The sequence below is a fragment of the Argiope bruennichi genome, chromosome 2 (genome assembly GCF_947563725.1).
Source record: "Argiope bruennichi chromosome 2, qqArgBrue1.1, whole genome shotgun sequence".
Lineage (NCBI taxonomy): Eukaryota > Metazoa > Arthropoda > Arachnida > Araneae > Araneidae > Argiope > Argiope bruennichi.
Genome location: NC_079152.1, coordinates 83,156,717 through 83,178,947, shown reverse-complemented (window position 1 = coordinate 83,178,947; position 22,231 = coordinate 83,156,717). Strand labels below are relative to the sequence as shown.

The 22,231-nt window shown below is 29.0% G+C and overlaps 1 protein-coding gene across 2 annotated transcripts in view; it reads right to left on the bottom strand.

The window, feature by feature from the left end:
• The window catches only part of LOC129957556 (histone-lysine N-methyltransferase MECOM-like), a 239,593-nt gene that overhangs the window by 82,623 nt on the left and 134,739 nt on the right, over positions 1–22,231 (bottom strand). For both annotated transcript variants that reach the window (XM_056069918.1, XM_056069928.1), the window contains exon 4: positions 8,086–8,215. In XM_056069918.1, the coding sequence (XP_055925893.1) occupies positions 8,086–8,215 (130 nt within the window). The remainder of the gene's footprint in view (positions 1–8,085; positions 8,216–22,231) is intronic.

Sequence of the window (22,231 nt, the reverse complement as noted above, 5' to 3'; positions counted from 1 at the left end):
GTAGAATAATTGCTTTATATTAGTTATTATTTATAATTTTAAGTAACACGTATTTTAAAATTTGATTTTATTTAAAGGAGGAGAGGGTTCTTGGTATCAAATTCTTGACTTTCTGACTTGAGAATTGAGACTTTGAGTTTTGATTCCATAACATTCTAAACCCTTCTAGATGGGCACGTTTTCTAACTGCCTTAGTTTGAAATTTTGGCGAGATAGTGTCATCTCTGTTATCTTCCTCGTCAATTGACCATAGTTAAAAATTATTTGTTCATCCCTATGTAGTTTTAATGTAACTTCAGAATGGAACATTAATATAACTAGAAAGAGAATGAAAGTTGTTATTCCCCACTAAACGACTGCAAGTTGATAAAATTCAGTGAGACCCATAAAGATAAACTTCCACATATCGGAATTTTCTAAATATCGAACTTAAAAAAAGAAAACTATTCTGATTAGTTTATAAAAAGTCTAAACTGTTTCTATATAACTAACAAAAGCGTGCATAAAAACGTTTAATACCTATTACAGTCAAAACGCCATCATTTATTTTCATTCAGAATAAAGAATGAAAACAGTACAAATTCACAGAATCATCAATCAAAATATTTCCCATGACTCATACACTATTCTTAGTTTCTTTTCTGCGAATTCCTTTTTTAACTTCAAGTGAGATTTTTACTTTAATTTCTATTTAATTTTAGACCTTTTTACTGTGTGTACTTTTTTACTGCTGTCTAAATAGAAATCTTTAATTTGAAAGAAAAAAATTCAATTCAGCTTTAGATTCTTTAGTGTAGACATGACCAAAAAAATAGAAACTTTCAGAATGAAAGAAAAACTCAATTTAATTGAAGATGTAGGAAGAAGGTAAAAGAGAAAGAAGCGGCAAAAAAGTAGGAGATTTGAATCAAAAATCATCTAATATTTGAATCTGAAATTTGAATCTAATATCAATTTTTTTAAAAATTATCATTATTCGTGCATTTTTTAAAAATAATTTTACAGTTTAATTCTTTTATGTCTTCTTTACCCCCCCCCCTTTCCTTCCTCCAAATAACTATATACAACAATTATTCTTAGCAAGAAAATGATGAAATATTTGCAGTATTTACTTCTGTATTTCAAAATTCTTATGTATCGAATCTTCAAGTGCTATGTATAGCTATCCGATCCCATGTACTTTTTCCTGTATAAGATATTAACTAAACTTAAAATCTAGAAAATGAGCCGCAAGTTCATTTTTATTTTTTCCGAAACATATTCTGATGCAACTGACCATGAAACATGTATTTCTAATGCAAATTGGACAAACATAATAAATGCAAGATTAAAGAAGCTTAACCTGTAATATTTATTTGCATACTTTATAAAAAATACATGATTGATTTTATCAATAACAATGTCGAAGATTAAATGCCGCGTTCCCTGTCGAACTCGGTCTACCGTTCAAAACTTCATCTTGAATTACAATAAATCATCCCGATTAAGGTATTTCCTGGTTTCAATTATTTGGAACACTATCTCTGAACCGGATGCATCATGAAATTGATAAAAAAAAATGAATAAGTGAATGCCTTTTAATCAACAATGATGAAATCTTGGCGGGAAAAGTTCAATTCTTCTCTTGAAAAGCGATTATGCATTTTGCTCATAATGTGTGTGAATTCACAAGTAGGTAATTCAGAAAAATATAATGAAACTTCTGCATTAAAAACGAAATATTTTGACTTGTTTGACTGATTAAAGGAAAAAAGAAATGATTTTTATTTTAATTAAAACGAGGAGCTATTTTTCAACGCGTGTGGCATTCCAAAGTTGATTATGCAGTTTTGGTACAGAACACACGTGAGAAACGTTTTTCGAGGAAATTTTACATATTTGTGCTAACCGTGGGAAAATTCTCCGATTGTTTCAGGTAAGGGCGTAAGGTACGATTGGGCAACATGGCTTTTATTTTACGAAAATGAAATGTTAGAGCAATGAATGAAATGAATTGCGATATTCAATAATGATAATAATTGCTCAAGAAATAGTTTAATTTATTTTATTGTTTGTTAATTTTATCTGGAGAAATGAATGGGAGGTCTGAAAATTTTCAAACAAGATTGAAGTGTGAGACAGATGTGAAGTCATTGTGTATTTTATACTAAATAGTCGTAATTTAGCCTTTTATTTAAGATGCTTTTGTTCAGATGTTTTTTTTTAAATGCCATTCTTTATTTTAAGTTTTTGAATATTATTTTTTATAAACCTTGTTTTAGTATCAACAATTCGTTCAGTTAATTTTAGTTTTTGAAAGTTGAATAAAAATGGTTGTACTTAATTTTCTTAAATCCTGAACAGAATTTGAAGATAATTACTCCTTATTAATATGAAGCTCTTGTTGCGTTGTGATTTATGGTACATGTTGATAAGCTCGCTGCCAGTTACCTGACAGGTACTTAAGCCAATTGAGCGTCTCGTGGTTTTTTAGTAGCGCCATCTAGGGCCAAGCGAATGTCTTGGCTACTCATGCGTCACATTCGCTTGCACAACCCGTTTTCACAGGGTGGGGGGAGGCGCTCTATCACACACCTCACTGATAGAGCACAGAAGAAGAAGAACCATTCCTGAATCGGGACTCGAACCCGGGACGCTCAGATCACGAGGAATACGTGCTACTCCTATGCCAGGACGCCGGCAATAATGCGAAGTAAAGTTATTTTAGGAAAAATGGGAGATAGGCGTCTGGTATTCAATTGATAATGCGTTGAAACTGGGATTTTAAAATTGTTTCCCTCTAAATTAGATAATACTGCATAATTTAGGAATCAGAGAAAATATCTTCTTCAAACAATAAAGAAACCGAAACTCTCTAAATTTCAATATTTTTTATCACCAGTTTAAAAAAAATACTTACTTTTAAATGTTCTATAAAACATTTTTATTTAGGATTCGACTTTAATTTGTTTCTTTAATTATTAATTGATAGCAGCTATGAAATCCGAGTCAGTCGCCATTTTACGAATTAAAGTTTCGTTATTAGATTACACTTAAATATCTGTATCTTTCTTTAAAAAAATGATTAACTCCAATCCATTACACAGCAGAGGGTTTATACTGCAACTGGAAAGAGACTTGTTAGAATTTTTATATCATATTTTGTGAGGATTAAATTTCAGAATTTTTATTTTAGAAATAGTTCTGAACTGCATAACTGCATCCAAATAAAATTTAATTTTGTTATTTTTCTTTTAGTCTAAAAAAAAGTTTGCTTTTTTTTCCCCGTATGCTATCGAAAGGTAAAGAAGAAAAAGCGTCAAAGTATTCTAACTGATAAATCTACATTTCCCCATACTCTGAAAAAAAACACCTTCTTTTTTCTTTCTTATGATTGTCTTTCTGTTTTTCTGTCAATCTGTGGGCCCAAATTGGAAAATGCAACTAACTAGATGGATGAACTTTCTTCTGAAGTCATTATAAAAAAATTGTGTATCTCTGTCGTGTGTTAAATGAAATATTTAAATAAGAAAAACTGTCTGCCTATGTATGAGAATTTTATAATTCGAAAAGCAACAAACTATAGATGCTATTCAAAAATTATGTCTCTCAGGACTCACGTGATCGAGTTGCTATCTTTAGATTTGTTTGATAGGAAATGATAACTATTGGTCCAACTATATTTAACGAAACAGACGGCTTTTTCTTTGAAAGCCTTTTAAAATAGGAATATACGAAAAAAAATTAGAAGAAAACCCTTCTGCTGTATACAAATTTCAGAGAGATTTTTTTCTTCCAAAAGGAAGCGAAATGAGTCCTTTGAAAATCTTTAAAGCAAAAACAATTTCCTGTATGAGTAGATAAAAATTACTGTGGAAGGTAGACGATGGATAAAAATGCAAAATGGCTTCTATTGGAAAGGTGTCAAATAGGAATCAAGTGGTTGGGTCTTTCCCTTCTTTTGTAAATGAATTTTAAAGCTATACAGTTTCTGAGACGAAGTAAATCAGACCATAACATAACAAACAGATCCTGCCTTTTATAAAAAAAAATTTCAAAAAAATTACACTTCTTTAGTCTATATAAAAAAGTAAACAATCAGTATTTTTTTTCTCTCTCTTTTTTACGAGCTCTATAAAGAGATTATCTTTCAAAAACAAATGCATTCATAGAAAAACGTTTAACTGTTGTTGCAACATAATAACCCGGCATGTTTTTATGTTGACAAGCTTGATGTTACGGTTTCGAATTCACTTTTCGTTCCATACTAAAGTTGGAATCTAGGGATTCCTAAATGGGAAAAGACCTTTCATTCCTTCCAGCATTAAATGGCGGAACGTAACAAAGAATCCAAAAAGTGTGTTATTTTAAAGTGTAAAAATGTGGGTTTGAAAAAGAAGTTTTTAAACACTTTTCATGAATGCTGAATTTTGTAACATTCATAAAAGAAAAGTCCTACAAAAAATTCTTCGCAAGGATTATTTTCCTAAAAGATATTTAAAATGATATCGTACTTAAGATTCAATTTTAATTCTTGTCCATATTTCATTTTAGGTCGATGGTTTATAAATACTTTTTCGTAAGGAAATTTTAGCTGTATTATAAAAAAAGGGCGCTCATTAGTATAAATAAAGCAAATTAGAATATTTTAGAAGTAAATAGTCTCATGTGTGTGCATATATAATATCTATGCTACTACATTTTAATAATTCTATGTGCCGTTTGAAATCGCTTCACAGCTATTGATTGATTAATTTCTCGTCATTGATTAATTTTTCCAAAATCTAATACTTGATTGTGTATTGAAATTTAAGATTTACACAATATTATATGATGGTATTTTGTGTACTTTACACAGTTTTCAGATAGAAACGTTTCCATTTGGAGTGTGCAATTGATTAAAAGGACATCGTATATCATATTAACAAATCGTACCGTCTTACACAGATTTCTTTAAACATCAGTAAAAAAAAATCATGAAATAGAAAATACAGTAAAGACGCCTCTTTAAAAATTTTATTTTTCATTTTGTTTCTATCGCACGAGATTTTATTCAAAATGATAATTGTCGCAAGATGCAACATATTAGTTTTTTATTTTTTTTCATTACTTTATTGTTTGCATTTTGGTGATTCATTTATTTGGCAAATTTTCTATTCATTCGAGATATTTGTAAATATATGCATTTATTTAATATAAAAATACTGCTGTGTGTGGTTTTGGTCATCATTTTTTCCTAATCAATACAATGATCTTTTTCGTATTAATATGTAAATAGTGTTACAAAATCTGGTTTTCTTTATATTATTTTTGAGTCTATGCATTTATTGCTTTATAAAATATAAAAGAAAATTAGAAAAATAATACATGCAGTACAATATTAATACCGAATAAATAATAAAAAAGTTGTGCATTCAAGAATTTATAAGAATGAAAGAATTTTTTTAAGCTCAATATTACCAATAAAATATCGTAAAAGATTTTGTCAGAAGTTATGCAAATAAAATCATAAGACAAGTTTAGCTTTCAGTAGTAAAAATAGATGTAAATATATATAGCCCCCGTCATTCATTTACAGAGCATTTATTTCATGATAGATTATTCAATAATACATTTTGTAAAATAATAGAAAGATAGTTGGGAAAATAAAATAAAAAATTAATAAGCATGATGTCTGCCCTCAAAAAATCGGAATTTTAATAGGGTAAACGGTCCGCATATAATGATAAGATGCCTGTCACTCTTAAAATCATGAATTTCGCAATGACGTGACCACTGCGTAATTTTCTAAAGGGCTTTCGTTTATTGTATTCTGTTACAATGCACAACTATGCCTGGAAAGAAAAGTGAAAAAGGTCAAGAACGCACAGCAGATGGAACACGAAAATGGTTACAAAGGATTGGCCACAGATGGCTATCATGCCAGATGGACTTATTCTAAATTGTTTCACTGAGCAACAGACCACTTTGTTATCCTAATAGATTGTACATACTGCTGGAAGAATGTCCAGGTTGCCATATTGTGTTAGCTAATCGGTTGTATGCAAAAATTCATAAAATAATTTTAAAACTTTGGTACAGTTGAATTAAAATCCTGACAAACTATGAAAAAGAGCATGCTGTTTAAAGAAAGCTTCTATCTGTTAAAATATAAATACTATTAAATTAAAAGAATCATATAATAAAAATTGCAGTTCTGCTGTATCATTTAAAAACGAATTATCATACATTTGATAATTATAAGGAGAGATTTTTGACACTTGAATAAAAAAAATTATTAAAAAAATTATAAATGATTTGTGAATATATAATTTTTGTTTTTATTTTTAAATGAATTGATAATCTAATCGATTTGAGGGAAATTTTAAGTCTATTTAAAGCCTAACTCTTTCTTCTTAAAGTTAACTTCTTTCTCTTTCTTAAAAGTGGCTGTCCACTTTTAAATTTGGACAATTGAAGTAGCCAAAATACGCAAAAATTTAAGATAAATTTAGGTCTTCGTCAATTTTTATAATTTGAAGATAAATTTTTATTTAAAATTTTTAAAATTGCTATTGAACCATTACAAATAAGTAGAAAAGTCATGAAAAGTTACGTTCACAATTATTTCAGGTCGTCACAATATAACTAAAAATTGGCAACCAGTTCCAGTATTGGGTTGATTTATGTTCGGGACTGCAATGACTTCAAACAATCATGATCCGTTTTAAGTTTTTTTTTTTCATAATTCGCATTTTATTTCTTATTTATATCACCAGTTCCACTTTTTATTTATTTATATATTCTCCTTGTTTCGTAATTAGAAAAAACCACTTGATTTGGCAAAGAAAGGTCCGAGACCTGATTTTATCAGAGATAAACAACATACGTTTGGGACTAGAGTCCAAGAAAATGAAATGTACTTTTTTTTTCCTGAAATTTAAGTTTAAGGAATAGGTTGTGCTTAAATATTTTCTATATTTGACCTGAAATTCAACAGTTACTAGATATTAGTTCCAAAATATCCTTCGTATTGTTTCAAAACCAGATGAATCTAACCAAACAAACTAAATCATTTTAAACACGGTCTCCAGTGAACAAAAAAAAACAGTAATAATGAATTTATTGATCACACTGTTTACATTTTAGTAGAATGAATATCTTTAACAAGAGCTTCTTCTAATAGATCATTTTCAAAAGAAAGAGAATGAATCCCAAGCCCTTAGTGACAGGTAAGAAGTAAAAACAAAAGGGAAAGGTTCCTGCTCGTATGTCGAGAGGAAGTGTTATAATGTGCAGCAATCAAGGGAGGGATTACCGACGCATGACATAACGGAACAGAAACATCCTCTTAGTTCTAACATTACTTCTTTTTTTTATAATGACGCGCCTGTTTGCCTCTTCCTCGAATCGGAACGAAACGATTTTGGTCAGAAACACCAAATGGTAAAATCGCTTTCCGCATGCCCGACCGCCAAATGATAGCCTCGTATGGACTATTCCGTAACGTAATAAGAAAAATCTGGAAGAGACTTTTCGGCACAAAAAAAGGGCAGCAGAAAGAAGGTGTTTATATGGACCATGTAAATATTACTTTCATTTGTGTAATATTGTGAATGATATAAAAGTAGCGAACGAAAAAAAAATTATAACTTTACAATGACAATAGGATTTCTTATTGTAACAAGTAATCCATGAAGTTCAACTTTTCTACTCATAGAAGTAGCATTTGCTACAAATTTTATAGCTTTAGTTTCCCTTATACCAAATCAAATATTCATTACAGCGATATACACTAAAAACTTTGCATTATAAGTATTTCACACTTCAGCATGCCATTTCATATGGATCAGCTTTTCTATTCATTGAAGCAGGTTTTGCTGAAAGTTCTTCTTGGCATTTAAAAAAATTCTAGACATAATTTACAAAAATTTTGCATGCTTCTGCTTTATAAAAGGATTTTTCTTACTAAAAGAATTTGAAATTAGACAGCATATCAAATTAATACTGCTATGCAGTATAATTTTATGAAAATTTTATATAAAATTCATTTTAAAAATCTCGTTTCATTACACTACCAGTAAGTGTTAATTCTTAAACGAAAAACTAGGATGAAGGATCACTAACCTGCTGTTTCATGAGAACCCAGGTTTCCATTTCTTTGATGTGATGATGGCTCATGAGCCAATAATAGATTGTAAGAAGCTAAATGAAGTTCCTGACCAGCTTCGATATCTTGAATGACTTCTAGATAAATCTAGGGAATAAAGGAAAAAGTTTATTTTTATAAATGCTGAATTCGACCAGAAAAAATTCTAGATACTAAAATAAAAGAATTCCTTTTTTCTATAGAACACCGGTGGAGGGAAAAAAACAATAAAGAATATATAAGATGTTTAGAATTTGAAACCAGTTATATTTTGTGAGGATGTTACTAAAAAGGATAATATCACCATAAATTTTCATAAAATAAAGTATTTTCATATGAGTGTGAACTTCAGTCATTCCATTACATTGCAAATAAGGAAAGCTAAAATAATGCTTAGTTATTAATATAGAAATCTTAATTGAAAACTATAAATAATTTCATTTCAGTAATAAATTTTTTAAAAAAATATTTTTCCAAAACAGCAAGAAAAATAATAAAATTTGGCTGTTGGGAACATTGAACAAATATTTTAATTTCATGACGAATCATGAAGATTTTTTAATCATTTAATGTTGAGACAATAATTGATTCAAAAAATGATTTTTTTTCAAATAAAATGAATCCATTCCACATCTGTTGCATAAATTGCTGTACTTATTCCTTGGTTGAATGTCCATGACCAGTGCATCAGAGTAATAGAATTCCTAACCTTTGGTGCCACCCCTGTGAGAAAGAAGCACACATGATGCCAGTAACGAAATTATGTGCCGGAAAGAAATTGAAAAGCGCATCATCATTTGCGGCCTCCATGAGTTCCTTAGATAATCGATTTTTCCAATTTTCTTTTGATAGGCAGCTCTTGTAATGGGTAAATAGGTCTATGACGACGGACCCAACCCAGTCCCATTCGGTGGGTTAGAATCAAAGCTCATGTACTTCTTATTTACAGGTCACCACCCCAATCTGGGTAACCGAAAACACTTTTCGTGTTGCAGATACGCTAACACAAACGAAAAATTTAACAATTAATATCGGTGATTTGCTTAAAATGTACCTGGTTCATTCCGACTAGGTCAGATAGTAAATCTTTTAAAATTTCTTAGAGTAAATCATTTTGGACTGAAACCTTCACACTGATAGATACGAAAGCAAACATTTTCTTTTCACAATGATTAAAATGGTTTCCTTTTAGCTTAAATATGTACATTAACCTGAAAAAAAAGAATGAAGTTATGATAGGCCATCGGTTGTAATCTTTATAAGAAAAGAATTCTGAGGCGGAACGTGTTTCAAAGACAAATTGTTTTGCGTAAGCAGCAAATTGCACATAGTGGAGGCTATGAATATATATGAAACACCAAATATTATCTTTCGGAAGTTCTTGAACATCTTTGTAATGAAAAAGTCAATTACCGTTCAAGAAGTAAATGATTGCGTGAACCCCAGTTGGTGGTCCCTGGCAGGAGGCAAGGTATGGCCAACTGACACTGGAGGAGTCTATGGTCGATTATCACAAATTGATTACACGTTTTTTTATGGCATATTCTTTACACACATGTTGAAGATGAGTTCTTTTCTGTCAGGTTTTGATTTTTCTAAAGAAAATATCTATGCATGTCAAAGCTTTTGCAATTTTTTTTTTTTTTTCGTATTCGAAATTTCAGTTTATAAATATAAAATCCCATTAAAATTTGTTTCTTAACGAAATGAATTCTTCAAAATAATTCCTATTTTTTTTAAATATCCATCAAATTTATTTTACAGATATTTCTACGAACCTTTATTTTATTTCTTTCAATCTTTTAATGATCAAACTTTATCAATGATATTTCATTCATTATTGATTCACTATTGATATAATAAAATTCTAAAAATGCTGAACATTTGTGCAGTGACAGTTGAATATCTCAGTATTCAGTTCTTAATCAACAATTAGTCAATGAAATTTTGATTCCATATAAGAAAAGTATCTGGTATTGAGTGCAAGATTTTATAATATCGATAAAGAATTATACATTACAAATGAAGCAGTAAAAAACTATTAAAAAACTTTAAAAACTCATTTTTATTAAACTATAAAACGCAGAAAATGAAATGTTTCATGGCTAAACAACTCCGTTTAAATATTTCAACTGGGTTAAATAGTTTCAAATAGTTATATATTAATGTTTCAACAACATTTCTTTTTAATACGATAACATGTTATTAAGATCATAAATCTTTTAAATCATTTGCTGCAAACAAAATCTGTATTTAAGGCATCGATGATTAACACAATTAAGATACTCCTTGATCGTATATATAAAAGAGGAACAATAAAAAATTTCGACACCTCTTTAAGATTTTTTTTTTTTGTCTTTCTCTAACAAAAAATAATTATCCATAGCATTTTTTTTACAATCTTTGTCTCTAAATGTTATATTGAGATATAGATTTAAAAAAAAAACAGTTCAAGTTCATGCATTTTCGTTGCAAAAACATCACTACTTGCAACTTGACAGCTGTGGCCAGTGGTTATTTTCTTTCACAACTTCAACATTGCTTTGCGTCATCTTTTCTCTGTGTATTTTAATTACGGGTCTTTCTGGATGTTCAAGGTTAAATATAGACAACCAAGGAATGTGTTTTCGTGGCCATAAGATAAACAATCTCTTTCGAATCTAAGAATGCTTTGTAAGTTATACTCAAACTATCAAACAACTAATGAGAATTACGAAAGTGAGAAATAAGATGGAGGCTTTTCAAATGTTTTATTTATTATTCTGTGGCTTGGAAAAAGTCATGTATTTTTCTAAACTTTTTATGAATTGTAAACTTTGGATATAATACAAATAGTGCATTTTGTTTCAACTTGGAATGTTATTAATTTTCTTATTTCGTATGAATGGAAACAAAATGTATTGTATGAGAATCTCCAAATTCAAAACATGAATGAAATCATAATTTGCAATGGAATTCTATATAATTTGACAAATAAATAAAAATTAAAGTTTAAAAGATACAAGACAGAGCAGTAACTAATTTACTTTTAATTATTTTAAAGACAAATGAGATTTCAAGATTAAATAATTCTTGCTAAAACTAAAATAAGTTATTTATTTTGAATTAATAATTAATGGTTTATAACATACCTTTAACATCGTTAAACTTAAATGAGAAAATTTCTTTAGAAATTTCCGTATTTTTTAGTCATTAAATATTTTAGTCATTTTCATTATTAGGGAAACTTTAAACTTATCCAAAAAAAAAAAAAAGATTTCTAATTACTAATTATAATGCCAAATAACTCAATAGAAAGCATCTACTTGTATTGTTAATTATTTTTTTGTGATTAAATATATTTCTTCAATTTAAATTAATTTATTCTCTTTTATTTTGAAATATATGAAAAAAATAATTATTTCATTATATTTCATAGCTCTAGACTTTTTTTAAATATACAACTGTCATAAAAATTTTCGAAATATTTAAAAAAAAAATTATTCCGAAATCAAAAAAAAAACTCCTTAATTTTAATCAATAAACAAATAAAATTTAAATCCAGTTAATAAACTGTAACTTTTAATCAAGATATTTCGAATATCTTATGTATTTTTTTCTGTAAATTAAAAAAAAATCAATCAGCATCCCGAAATAATGGAAATCATTGTTTAAAAAGTTTTCGTTAGTTTTCAAATGTTCATATACATACATCACTTTAACTCTGATATAGCCACTTTAATTTATGGCTTGCACTCTTAATTAATCAGTAGAAAGTAGTAATTAAAGTAATTAGTATTCTTCAGCACAATGCTGCAGATGTTTAAGAAATCGTCGTTTGAAGGTCGTTTCCACAATACCTCGGCTACAATGAAATAAATGCCTTGCAGCTGATCTTGGCCTTAGATAAATTGAGTGATACCATGCTGTCGAGGGTAAAAAGTTCAAGTGTGTTTGAACGTTTCAGCATTTTACTGCAATAAAATTTGTGGTTAGTAAAGAGTGTTTTGTTTAGAGCATTAAAGAAGAGTAAGTTCAATGAGTAGAAAACCAGTTAAAAAATTTAAAAAAATTATACAGACTACGATTTTATTAACTACGAATTGCAACCTAAGTATTAAGCGGTTTAGTGAAGTTCTTGAATATAAGAAAAAAGGAAATTTTTTAGAAATTTTAAAAATTTTCGTTGGCATATTTACATCATTTTGGAATAATTTTACTCTGAACTTAATGCCTTTTGTGATAGTTTTTTTTTTCTTCTTTTTTGCTACTAGAAACAATTCATGGTCATGAGATAAAATTAAAGTGGTTCGTAGTAATTCAATTTTGAAATCATCGTAGCTTTAGCTCAAAGTGTTCGACATAATTATTTTGCTGTTTTGAATAATTGTTTATATTTTATTTGTATTTTCTTTCATAATATAACTTAGATTTCTCTAATTTTCCTAATTCTTAAAATTTGTCTAATTTATTTAATATAATTTCATAATTTCATTTGAAATATTCTCATTCTTTAGCATTATCAGAGACAGATTAATAAAATTTTTATTGAATTTTGGATCTTTAATATATTTATCTAATTTTTTCATTAGATTACTTTTTTATTTCTTCACTTGTTTTTTAGAAAATATAGACTCTAATGAGATTGAAAATCGTTTAAGCATTTAAGAAAACAGATCACAATCTGATGAGATTTAAAACCTCCATTTGGATTCTTTTGATTCAATGCTTTATTAAGTAAAAATAATTGAGAGGAAATTTTAAATATTATTAAAAATTATTAAAACTACTAAAAACCTAACAAAATTGGTTATTTTTTTTCTCAAGGAGGTTGCATGAAATGTAAACAAATCTCATGCCATAGAAAGATGAGAGATAATATTCACAGTTAGGTTTGTCGCGGGCTTATGAAGGCACTCGAATCAATTGCAATAAATACACCCACTAGAACACCCCTAAGCTCTAGTGGGTGTATTTATATCTCGTGTAAACGTACATATACCTTTTACAAACGAATGTCTAAACGAATCGTTGGATCGCTTATTTATTGTGCCTCTCATTTCGCAACGATCCAAAATTTAAGCTAAGTTAATTTTTTAAGAAGTTCTGAAGAAAGAAACCATACTTTTTGTCGAATTTTCAAATTTAAACATTTGGCAACAGACAGCTTGTCTTGAAGAATGAATGAATCAATTTTTTAATTGTTTCGTTCTTCAGTATCTTCTTTGATTCTAAAAATATCCAAATTCAAGAAGAATATTAAGGATAATTAAGAGAATTAGATAAAAAATAATTAAAACTATGCATCTTCTATTTGAAAGCAAATACTTTTTTTTAAATAGTGCATATACGAAGCGAGTTCATCAAATGTTTAATTTTAAAAATGTAAGGAAATAAAATATGGATTCACGTGTATATATTTTACAGTTGCTACCAGATGTGCATAAGCAGAACGAATTGATAAATGTCCCACAAATAACCCTTTACTGAACGTCTAGAAGTTTGGTGAGGATCTTTTAGAAAAGCTCAAATGTAAGCAAAGTCAATAGCCATTCTTTGCATAACGAGATCTTTACCGGATTAAATCCCTATAAAGCTGCCTATACATCATATTGACCTGACTCGTAATCCGAAAGGAATTTAATGAGCGATTCCATATGCAGTGGATGCAAATACAGCGAAACTGTATCTCTGCTAATCTGGCTCATTGGAGCACGAAGGCCGGCATGTTTAGTCGACCAACCATTCAAAAGAAATCCGTCAAATCGTCCGGAACACTCTCACTTTTCCGGAAAATCTTGTCGCTGCTGCTGCGATTCACGATTTAAACAAAAAAAAAAAGAAGAAAAAAACTCAAAGGCAGCAGTTGGCTGTTTTGTGACGACACGGCGTTGACATTTTCGAAGATCGTCGGCCCTGGAAAAGATGCCTTTTTTTTTTTTTTTTTTTTTTTTTTTTTTTTTTGTGTAAAGGGAGAAAAAAAGATCGATTAGTTTTGTGTCAAATTTAATGTTGCAAGTGAAGATAATGAAATTCGAGTGTAGCAAATAGGATATAATATTGAAAATGAAAATAACTTTTGAAATTTATTTTTATTTTGTAGGTATATTTAATGGTTGGTTGTTTCAAATGAGTCAGAAATGTCAAATTAAAACATGAATATGTATAAGATGAATTTGCAATTTCTGTCAACAAATCTTAATCATCTGTTCTTTATTTTCCTTCTTTTTTTTTAAACAGAATGTACTTTGGAGAACGAAAGCTGGAAAAAAAATTTGAAAACAATTTTAATCAAAATTTTAAAGAGGAAAACATTTTTAGGAACTACAAATCAAATTGCGTAAATCTATAAAAAAGTTTCTTTAATTCATTACCAAATAAACACTGTTATTAATAAAATAGTAACTAAATATTATACCCTCCATAACATTTAAATGATCTTCAGTTTAAAAATATATGCATTCGAAATTAATTTTTTTAATTTATCCTTTTTATTCTTCAATTGGGCCCCTATAAGCACGGAATTCGAAATTAGACCATCATTTTCTACGAGAGTGAAAAATTGCCGTATAAAAAATTAATTCCCTTTTCCCTTAATAGCTAGTTAACAGCTTTATTTATAATGACGGGACATATCTCTTTATGGAAACTATTTTGAAAAGTTATCAGTGATGCTATTCTAGGTGGTCCTAAATTTGGATTTGTTGGAATCTTTTCTGTAATACTCTTTTTACTTATGAAGCTATAGATAAAACTGTATTTACTCTTCTGATTTTAAACAAGTAATATTCAGCTTAATACTTATTCATTTCTTTCCTGAATTTTTTATTGATGAATGCTTTATAATCATTCTTTATGTATCTCTGTGTTAAGTGTACTTAATCTCTGTAAGAGCATATTATTGAAAAAGGTTGGGGAGATTTTTATAAAACATGAAGTAATTTCAGAAATTACATACTGGTCAGTTATTAACAGATTCTTTTTGTTACAGTTGCATTATTAGACAGATGATTGCTACTTTTCTCATAACATATCATTTACAATGCAGTTGTCAAATTATATCCTAATGTTTAAACTTGATATTTATTTTTCCCAGGCATTACGTAGGTATAAAAATTACAAAATTGTTATTCTATTCAATATTGCAGCCTTTTTTATACTCTAACATTCCGACTTAACGTTTTCGCCCATTTCTTGAATTTCGGAGACGTTCTTACAATTAAAGAATATTCCACAACAATGAAACATTTTTTTTTTCATTTATCTTTCCCTTCCTACAGCATTAGATCACGGAGATATTTTTAGAGTACGACGGATTCTAAAAATATTCTTGTTTACAACGAATGAATGCATCTAAGAAGTTTATTTACTTATTTATTTCTCATCCTACCCTCCCTCCTTCCATTCGAATTCTAAAAAACACCTGACAATGTTTTCTTATCATTGACGGCTTGTTAAGTGTCCAATTAAAATTCCCATTCTTTTGTTAGAGTTTGTATAAATAGAAGCTGACATGATGTCCACTATCAAAGAAGCGTTTTCCTTCTTATAATAAATGTCCAACAAATTAACGTCGCGAGAGACAATAAAGAAGAGGCTATTTAAATACAACATTTTAATCTCCTACGTCCCTTCCCCCGGTTTTTGAATCCACTTCTGCTTACTATTTGTTGCGACTTGTTGACAGTTCTTCCCGTTTCGCCAAATCATTTTGCATCAGACCAACCGTAACCATGGCAACATTCTAAAATGAAGTAATTTTGACAGTGACTGTGGTATAGAAAATAGATATTATCGCTCTTTTGGCGTATGTTTATGGTGTGGCCAAATTTTTTCATTTGACATTTTATTAAAATGCTTTCCTGCAATAAAAAAAGTCAGACAATTTTTATCCTTTAAAAATCATTGAAAATTAATTTTGTAAGAACTTATAAAAAAACTGAAAATTTAAAAATCAGAATAATACTTTATAAATTGGTATAAAACAAGCTGTTTGGAAGTCTTTTGTTTCTCTATAATCAAACATTATGTATATTTATGCACTAAGATGAACTTTGATAACATTACTCGACATTTTAAAGGCATTCTTTTTTTTTTTTTTTTGTAGAAAAATGAAGCTATAGAATGAGTATGGTTGTCTTGCATTGTTATAGTATAGACGCTTAATCAATGCAATAAGACAATCGACTGCTTTATAATTCTTTATATTTACATTCTTAATGACAGCTGATACCTCAGCATTTCTATTGTATATTCACTAATTTCTGATTATAATATTAATTTAATAAATGAACAGTTGTTTTTTATCAGTCTAGGAATTATTTTAACTATTTGTTCGCCAAATATATTATTTTCATTATCCGTGCATTCCTTTTACTTCTATCAATTTTGCTAGTTCATCAAGGCATGTTATTTTAGGATTGGCTATTTCTTACTCGGAAGAATATTCAAAACTATTAACTGTTTAACTATTTAAAAAAAGGTTAATAATTATCTATACTTAATGAACAATTTTGTTACTTCCTTTTTGCCGATTAATACAGCACAGCCAATACTCCCCTTCTTGTTTTACAAAGTCCTACATCAACAATTATAGCATTTATCAACAGCAAAACATTTACATTAAGACAATCCAAATGAAATGTGTAAATATTTGTCCTATTTAAACCAAGCTAATTGAAAAATCTAAATATCTCTTCCATTCAATATTTCATTCATTTCATTTCAAATACTCTACAGGGTGTCCCCTCTAATTGTGGTCCAAAATAGGTAACAGCCTCATTACCTTAACTTTAATTCAAAATTACAAGGTCCGCTAGAAAAAAAGCACTCGTATTTCTTCGAAACGTGGAATTAATGCATCTAAATTAAACAAACTAAAAGTTGCCCAGTAGTTAATCTTTAAAATTTTAAGGATAGGTAAATGCCTTCATTTGTAAAATTGTTTTAAATTATATAGATTCGTGTTCAATATTTTTTGAGTTAATAAAAAAATTATGAAGTTTTAATTTTTATAGTATTTTTGTTTTATTATAGGCATTTAATACAAAAGCCATTTAAGCAAAAAAGTTTCATTCTGCGACGATCGAAGCTTTACCGTTTTTTGATGCCTTGCATTTCATTATTTCAAGCCAATCAATGATTAAATCAAGCCAATCAGTGATTAAATTGAGTCAATCATGATTAATTCAATAATCAATGATAATAAATTATAATCAATAATAATCAATGATAATCAATAATTAAACTGCTGATCAATACTGAGCGTTAATTGGAGGATCTTCCACGAGGGGACCATTGAAATAGGGATATTGAAAGCTTCGCAGCTCGGTCAATTTTTATGACAGAATAAAAATGGTATTTTTTTTTTATTTAAAACATTACTGTCAAAAATATTTTATTGAAGATGATAAATTAAACGGGAATTTTATAAGAATTGAATACAAAAGAAGTGCACTCAATAAATCAATCATAAAATAAAATTTTTCGCGCCATTTAAAATATTTTTTGCACCTATGCTTATGTTTAATAATTTAGAAATTAACCATAGGACCATAATAAGGGTAGATATTCTGCAAATCCAATAAAAGCATTATCTATTTCAAGTCCTTTTATTACAAAAACATTGAATAATAAAACATAATAAAAAAGAAAAAAAATTCTTAGTCTTCGGTTAAATAAAAAATTATAATTTTCCCTTGTTTGAAAGTATGTTAAACTGTGTCTTTTGACTAGAGTAGTAGTTCATTAGTTTCTGTAACTAATATCCCCAATCATCTGAACCTTTTGCGTTTCCAAAACTTACAAATACATTTCAACGGCAAAGGAAGTTTTTCTTCAAAGGATGCTTGAGTAGTTGATTTAAAAGCAAAAATAATAATGAGTCAATATTAAGTAGTTCTTACGAAATGTAACATTGCCGCGAAATCAGCGTGCAGTTTTCTTCTCTCCCTAGATCAAATGTAATGAAAGTGTTACATCTCGCTGTTTTTTAACGGTTTCTTGCAAATCAACTCAATTCCCACCCTTATTTCTTGAAAAATAAACCTAATATTCCAATGGTTTAATGAACCGTATACTAGGCTTTATGCTACTCAATTATTATAATATTCCACCAATTCCGCCTTCTTTAACGGCTAATAAGTGCATATCAATGGCTGATTTCCTCTTATTACTGTCCACTTGGCCAGAAACAGGTGATAGCAGGAGAAAATTAGTAACATTCAGTTCAAAATTAGACCTCTTTCTGCGATGTTATTTACAACTTCACTCGACTGTTTTATCCATCTATCGTTTCTTTTTCTAGAAAGTGAGCATTACCAGTGATCTACATCGTAAAGTGCCAGCCAGTGAAAAAAAAAAATAACGAGGGAAGAAAGTTCACAGTTCAGTAGGAAATCAAAATCTTATACTATACACTAAATCGATTTAATCCGGAACATTTAAAAACGTGGCGCGCTTGGCGACGGTTGTCACCTTCTACCTAGTAACCCTGATCCTAGTCCAGGCGGAACTAAGGGCGAACAATAAACAGAGCATGACAATCAGAAGTCCGAAACTGAGTCAAGATGCTAGGCCACTAACGTAAGATATAATAATAAAATAAATAGATTATTATTTTAAGCCGGGGAATATCCGAAAGAAAGGGAATATCAAACTACAAGCATACATGGCAGGATAACAAAAAACGTAGTAATAACAGTTGTAAGAGAAATCGGAGCTATTAGATAAGGATGGATGTTCCTGTATGCTTGAAGAGTCCTTTAATTGGCTAATTAAGGAAGCTCTCGCTGAAATAAAAGGGAACTCGGTTTCAGTTTTGAAAAGGCAGTCTTTTTTTTTTTAATTCGTATTGATTGGATTATCTGATTCACTTCTACTGCTGATTAATCAGCAGGAACACAAATACAATAGCTTGCGGTTTTGGTTAGTTGTACGAAAAAGAAGTTCGGTTTACTCATTCCATTTTCTTGACCATTCCATCTAGTTCTTCTGTTTTATTTTATTTTATTTTTTTATTTTTGAAAGAGAGAGAGAGAGAACCGTCCATTTTAATGCATTCTTTTAATGCATTGCCTATTGCTTGTGCAACATGCGGAATTGTTTATCATTGAAGGGTCCACTCTTAGAATATCATCATACTGCTTAAAATGTAGGGGAACAGCTCTAAAATAATTCATACGTTTAATAAATCATAGTTAGTTGATTGATTGATTTTACTCTCACTAACACCGCTGCTCCAAGGAAATATAAAGTTGTAAAAGTTGGCGAAGAACATTAATCATACTTTATACAAAACAATGTTTAGAGAAAAATAACAATGTTATAGAGAAACAGCAAAGAAAAGAATTTAAAACGCATAGAAAACAATTAAACACAAAAAATAAGTGATACTGATTTAGAATAAATTTGAGATACGCAAACAATTATGAACAACCTACACAATTATGAACGTATTCCAAAGAAAATCATTTAAGCAAAACCCTTTAATAAGGCATGATAAGTCACAAGAAGAATGAAGCTGTGCATGTTATTTACATTTAACTGCACGTTGTCTTATATTGTGATGTAACGCAGTTTCTTTTTTTCCCCCTGCATTGTGCGCATTGAAATCCAAAATTAATTTGATGAAACCCACCTGACGTACATTATGCAAATTTAACTCCTTAGAATTATAATTTTAAAATTTTCTAGGCTTCAAGGAAAACAAGCTCCCGTTCTTTAACATTTTCAAATCATAAATTCTGAACATTCTCAAAAATATTTTTTTTTTAATTTTCGAATATTAAATTAAAATTGTGGCCGTTTAAAATCAAAATTTTGGATAGCTTTTTCGGTTCTTATTACTAATTAAAAATAACACACTCCTTAATACTAAATTAAAACTTCAATTTCTTTGTCACAGGTACATCTACTATGTTATGCCACTTTTGTTTTAATAAAAGTAATTGTTTGGGGGGAGGGTTGTAGAAAAATAGGACCAGATTAACCCTTCCAAATATTCCATCGATGGTTCTTTACATTTTAAAATAATAAATTTCCAAATAATTACTTCTCTATTATAGCGCCAAGAAAAATGGTAGAACGGTAAAAAAATGATAATCCACCTTACATCATGTGGATCGCTGTTTTCTGGTAGTGAAATTTCGGTTCGGGGGTTGGAGCGTTCCAAATCCGAAATCGAGGGCCACCGAAGAACTCACAGTAAATGTATCGGGATCAATTTTCTCCTTTGGCATGGCGAAGTCAAGGGAATGACAGCTGAGTTGTCGCCCGAGTCGTTTAATCCCAGCTTAAAAATACGATATCCGTTCTCAAAATAATCTTATTCAAAACGGGATGAATATATTATTAAATTGAACTAATCTTCATAACTCACTTCTTCATCTATTGGTAAAATTTGATAAGTCTTAGGATTTATTTTATTGGTGTTTCAATTTTAGCTCTATTACGATAGTTTTTTTTTTAATATTGTCACAGTTATTGCTTCTTCGAGCAAATCGATCTTGAAATCAGAAGAAAGCTTCAATGAAAGTTTCAATTGATATGATTTCAACGACGAATGAGTAGAAACCTTCATTTTTTAAATTCATTTTCCTTGAAATCAATTTTTTTAAGTCGCCTTCCAAGGCAATTAGAATCATTTTATAATTTAGCCTTTCAATAACGAAACAAAAGAATGAAAAATATTTCATAACAGTAAATTCGATGGTTTTAATGCTGCGAGCAAAGCTTGCATGATATTACCGGATTTTAATTGAAAATCCTATGGAAAAAAAATGATTAAGATCGTCCAAGCGTTCAGCGAATAGAAAGAAGAAAAATCACAAACCTTGAATAAACTTTACATTTTTATAAAAAGAAATTCTCAGAAATAATTAAATGAAAAATCTGCAACGGTAGTTCATGAAGGTTCTGAGACCAGATATTACTCAATTTTAAGGCAAACTATATTCCATAAAAATTATAAAAATTGAAAATTTAATTTAATAGTGCAAAATTAATTATAGATCAATCCTATGTGCTCCAAATATTTGTCTTTGATTTCATTCCTTAAAAGTATCAAAAAGAATACGAAAGAAAAGAATACGAAAATTTGTCTGAATCACATTTTACACATTATGCGCATTGTGTTCTGATTGTTGACAATGGATGCGGATTTGGTTTAAATTATTTTTAGTTGTATGCTTTTGCAATTAAATTGTATTTATTTTAGTTATATATTTTTTGTATATGCTTATAGTTTTAAGTACATCGTTTTTTAAGTAGTTTTTTAAACCTGTTTTCGACCGATTATTTTAAACGATTCTGTTTATCTTCTTAGTATTTGATTCATTTAAAATTAAACATTGTTAATTAATCGATCTACTCATAAGGAATCTGAGAAAATTTTGTTGACAAATTCATGAGATATTACATAAATTAAGAAAGATATTCTTTAGTGCCCATAAAGTTTAAACGCTCAGTGACTCTGTTATCAGTAATCATATAATTAAAAAAATGCTTTGTTTCAGTAAAAAATATTATTATATTAATTCCAGATTAATTCTTTCCATTTTAATTTAAAGCATAAATTCTACTGGAGCTAACAGAAAATTAGAGAGATACATATTACGTTATGTCTGAAGCCCTTTATAATATTATGAGTGAATTATATGACTATCAAAATTTGAAGTTTTAAAATATTCTGATGAAGAAGTTATAAAAGCAGAAATTGCATAAAATATTTAATCATTAAAATTTTAACGAACATTAAGATTGGCGAACCGCTGGTCGCCAAAGGTGGCTATTTTGTTATAAATATGAATATCTGTGTAAACTAGACCATTGTAGCCCGATGACAGGATCACTGCTTCCATAATAAAGGATCATGAGTTTGACAACAGGTTTTAACAGTAATCTTCATGTATATAGGCTTCAATCAGGTAAAAACTATAAATCACATTTTCTCTATCTAGAGTGGTATGGAATTTTGCAGATTATAGTTGTCTTATTCTTTATATGGCCCTAAATCAAAATTACAAGAAAATCCACAAATGTTCCTTGTGTGGTTTGGATATAAAGTGTGTTAGTTTAACAAAATGTATTCTTTAAAATATTTTTATCTCATACTTAGAAACTTTACAGATATTATTAATACATTAC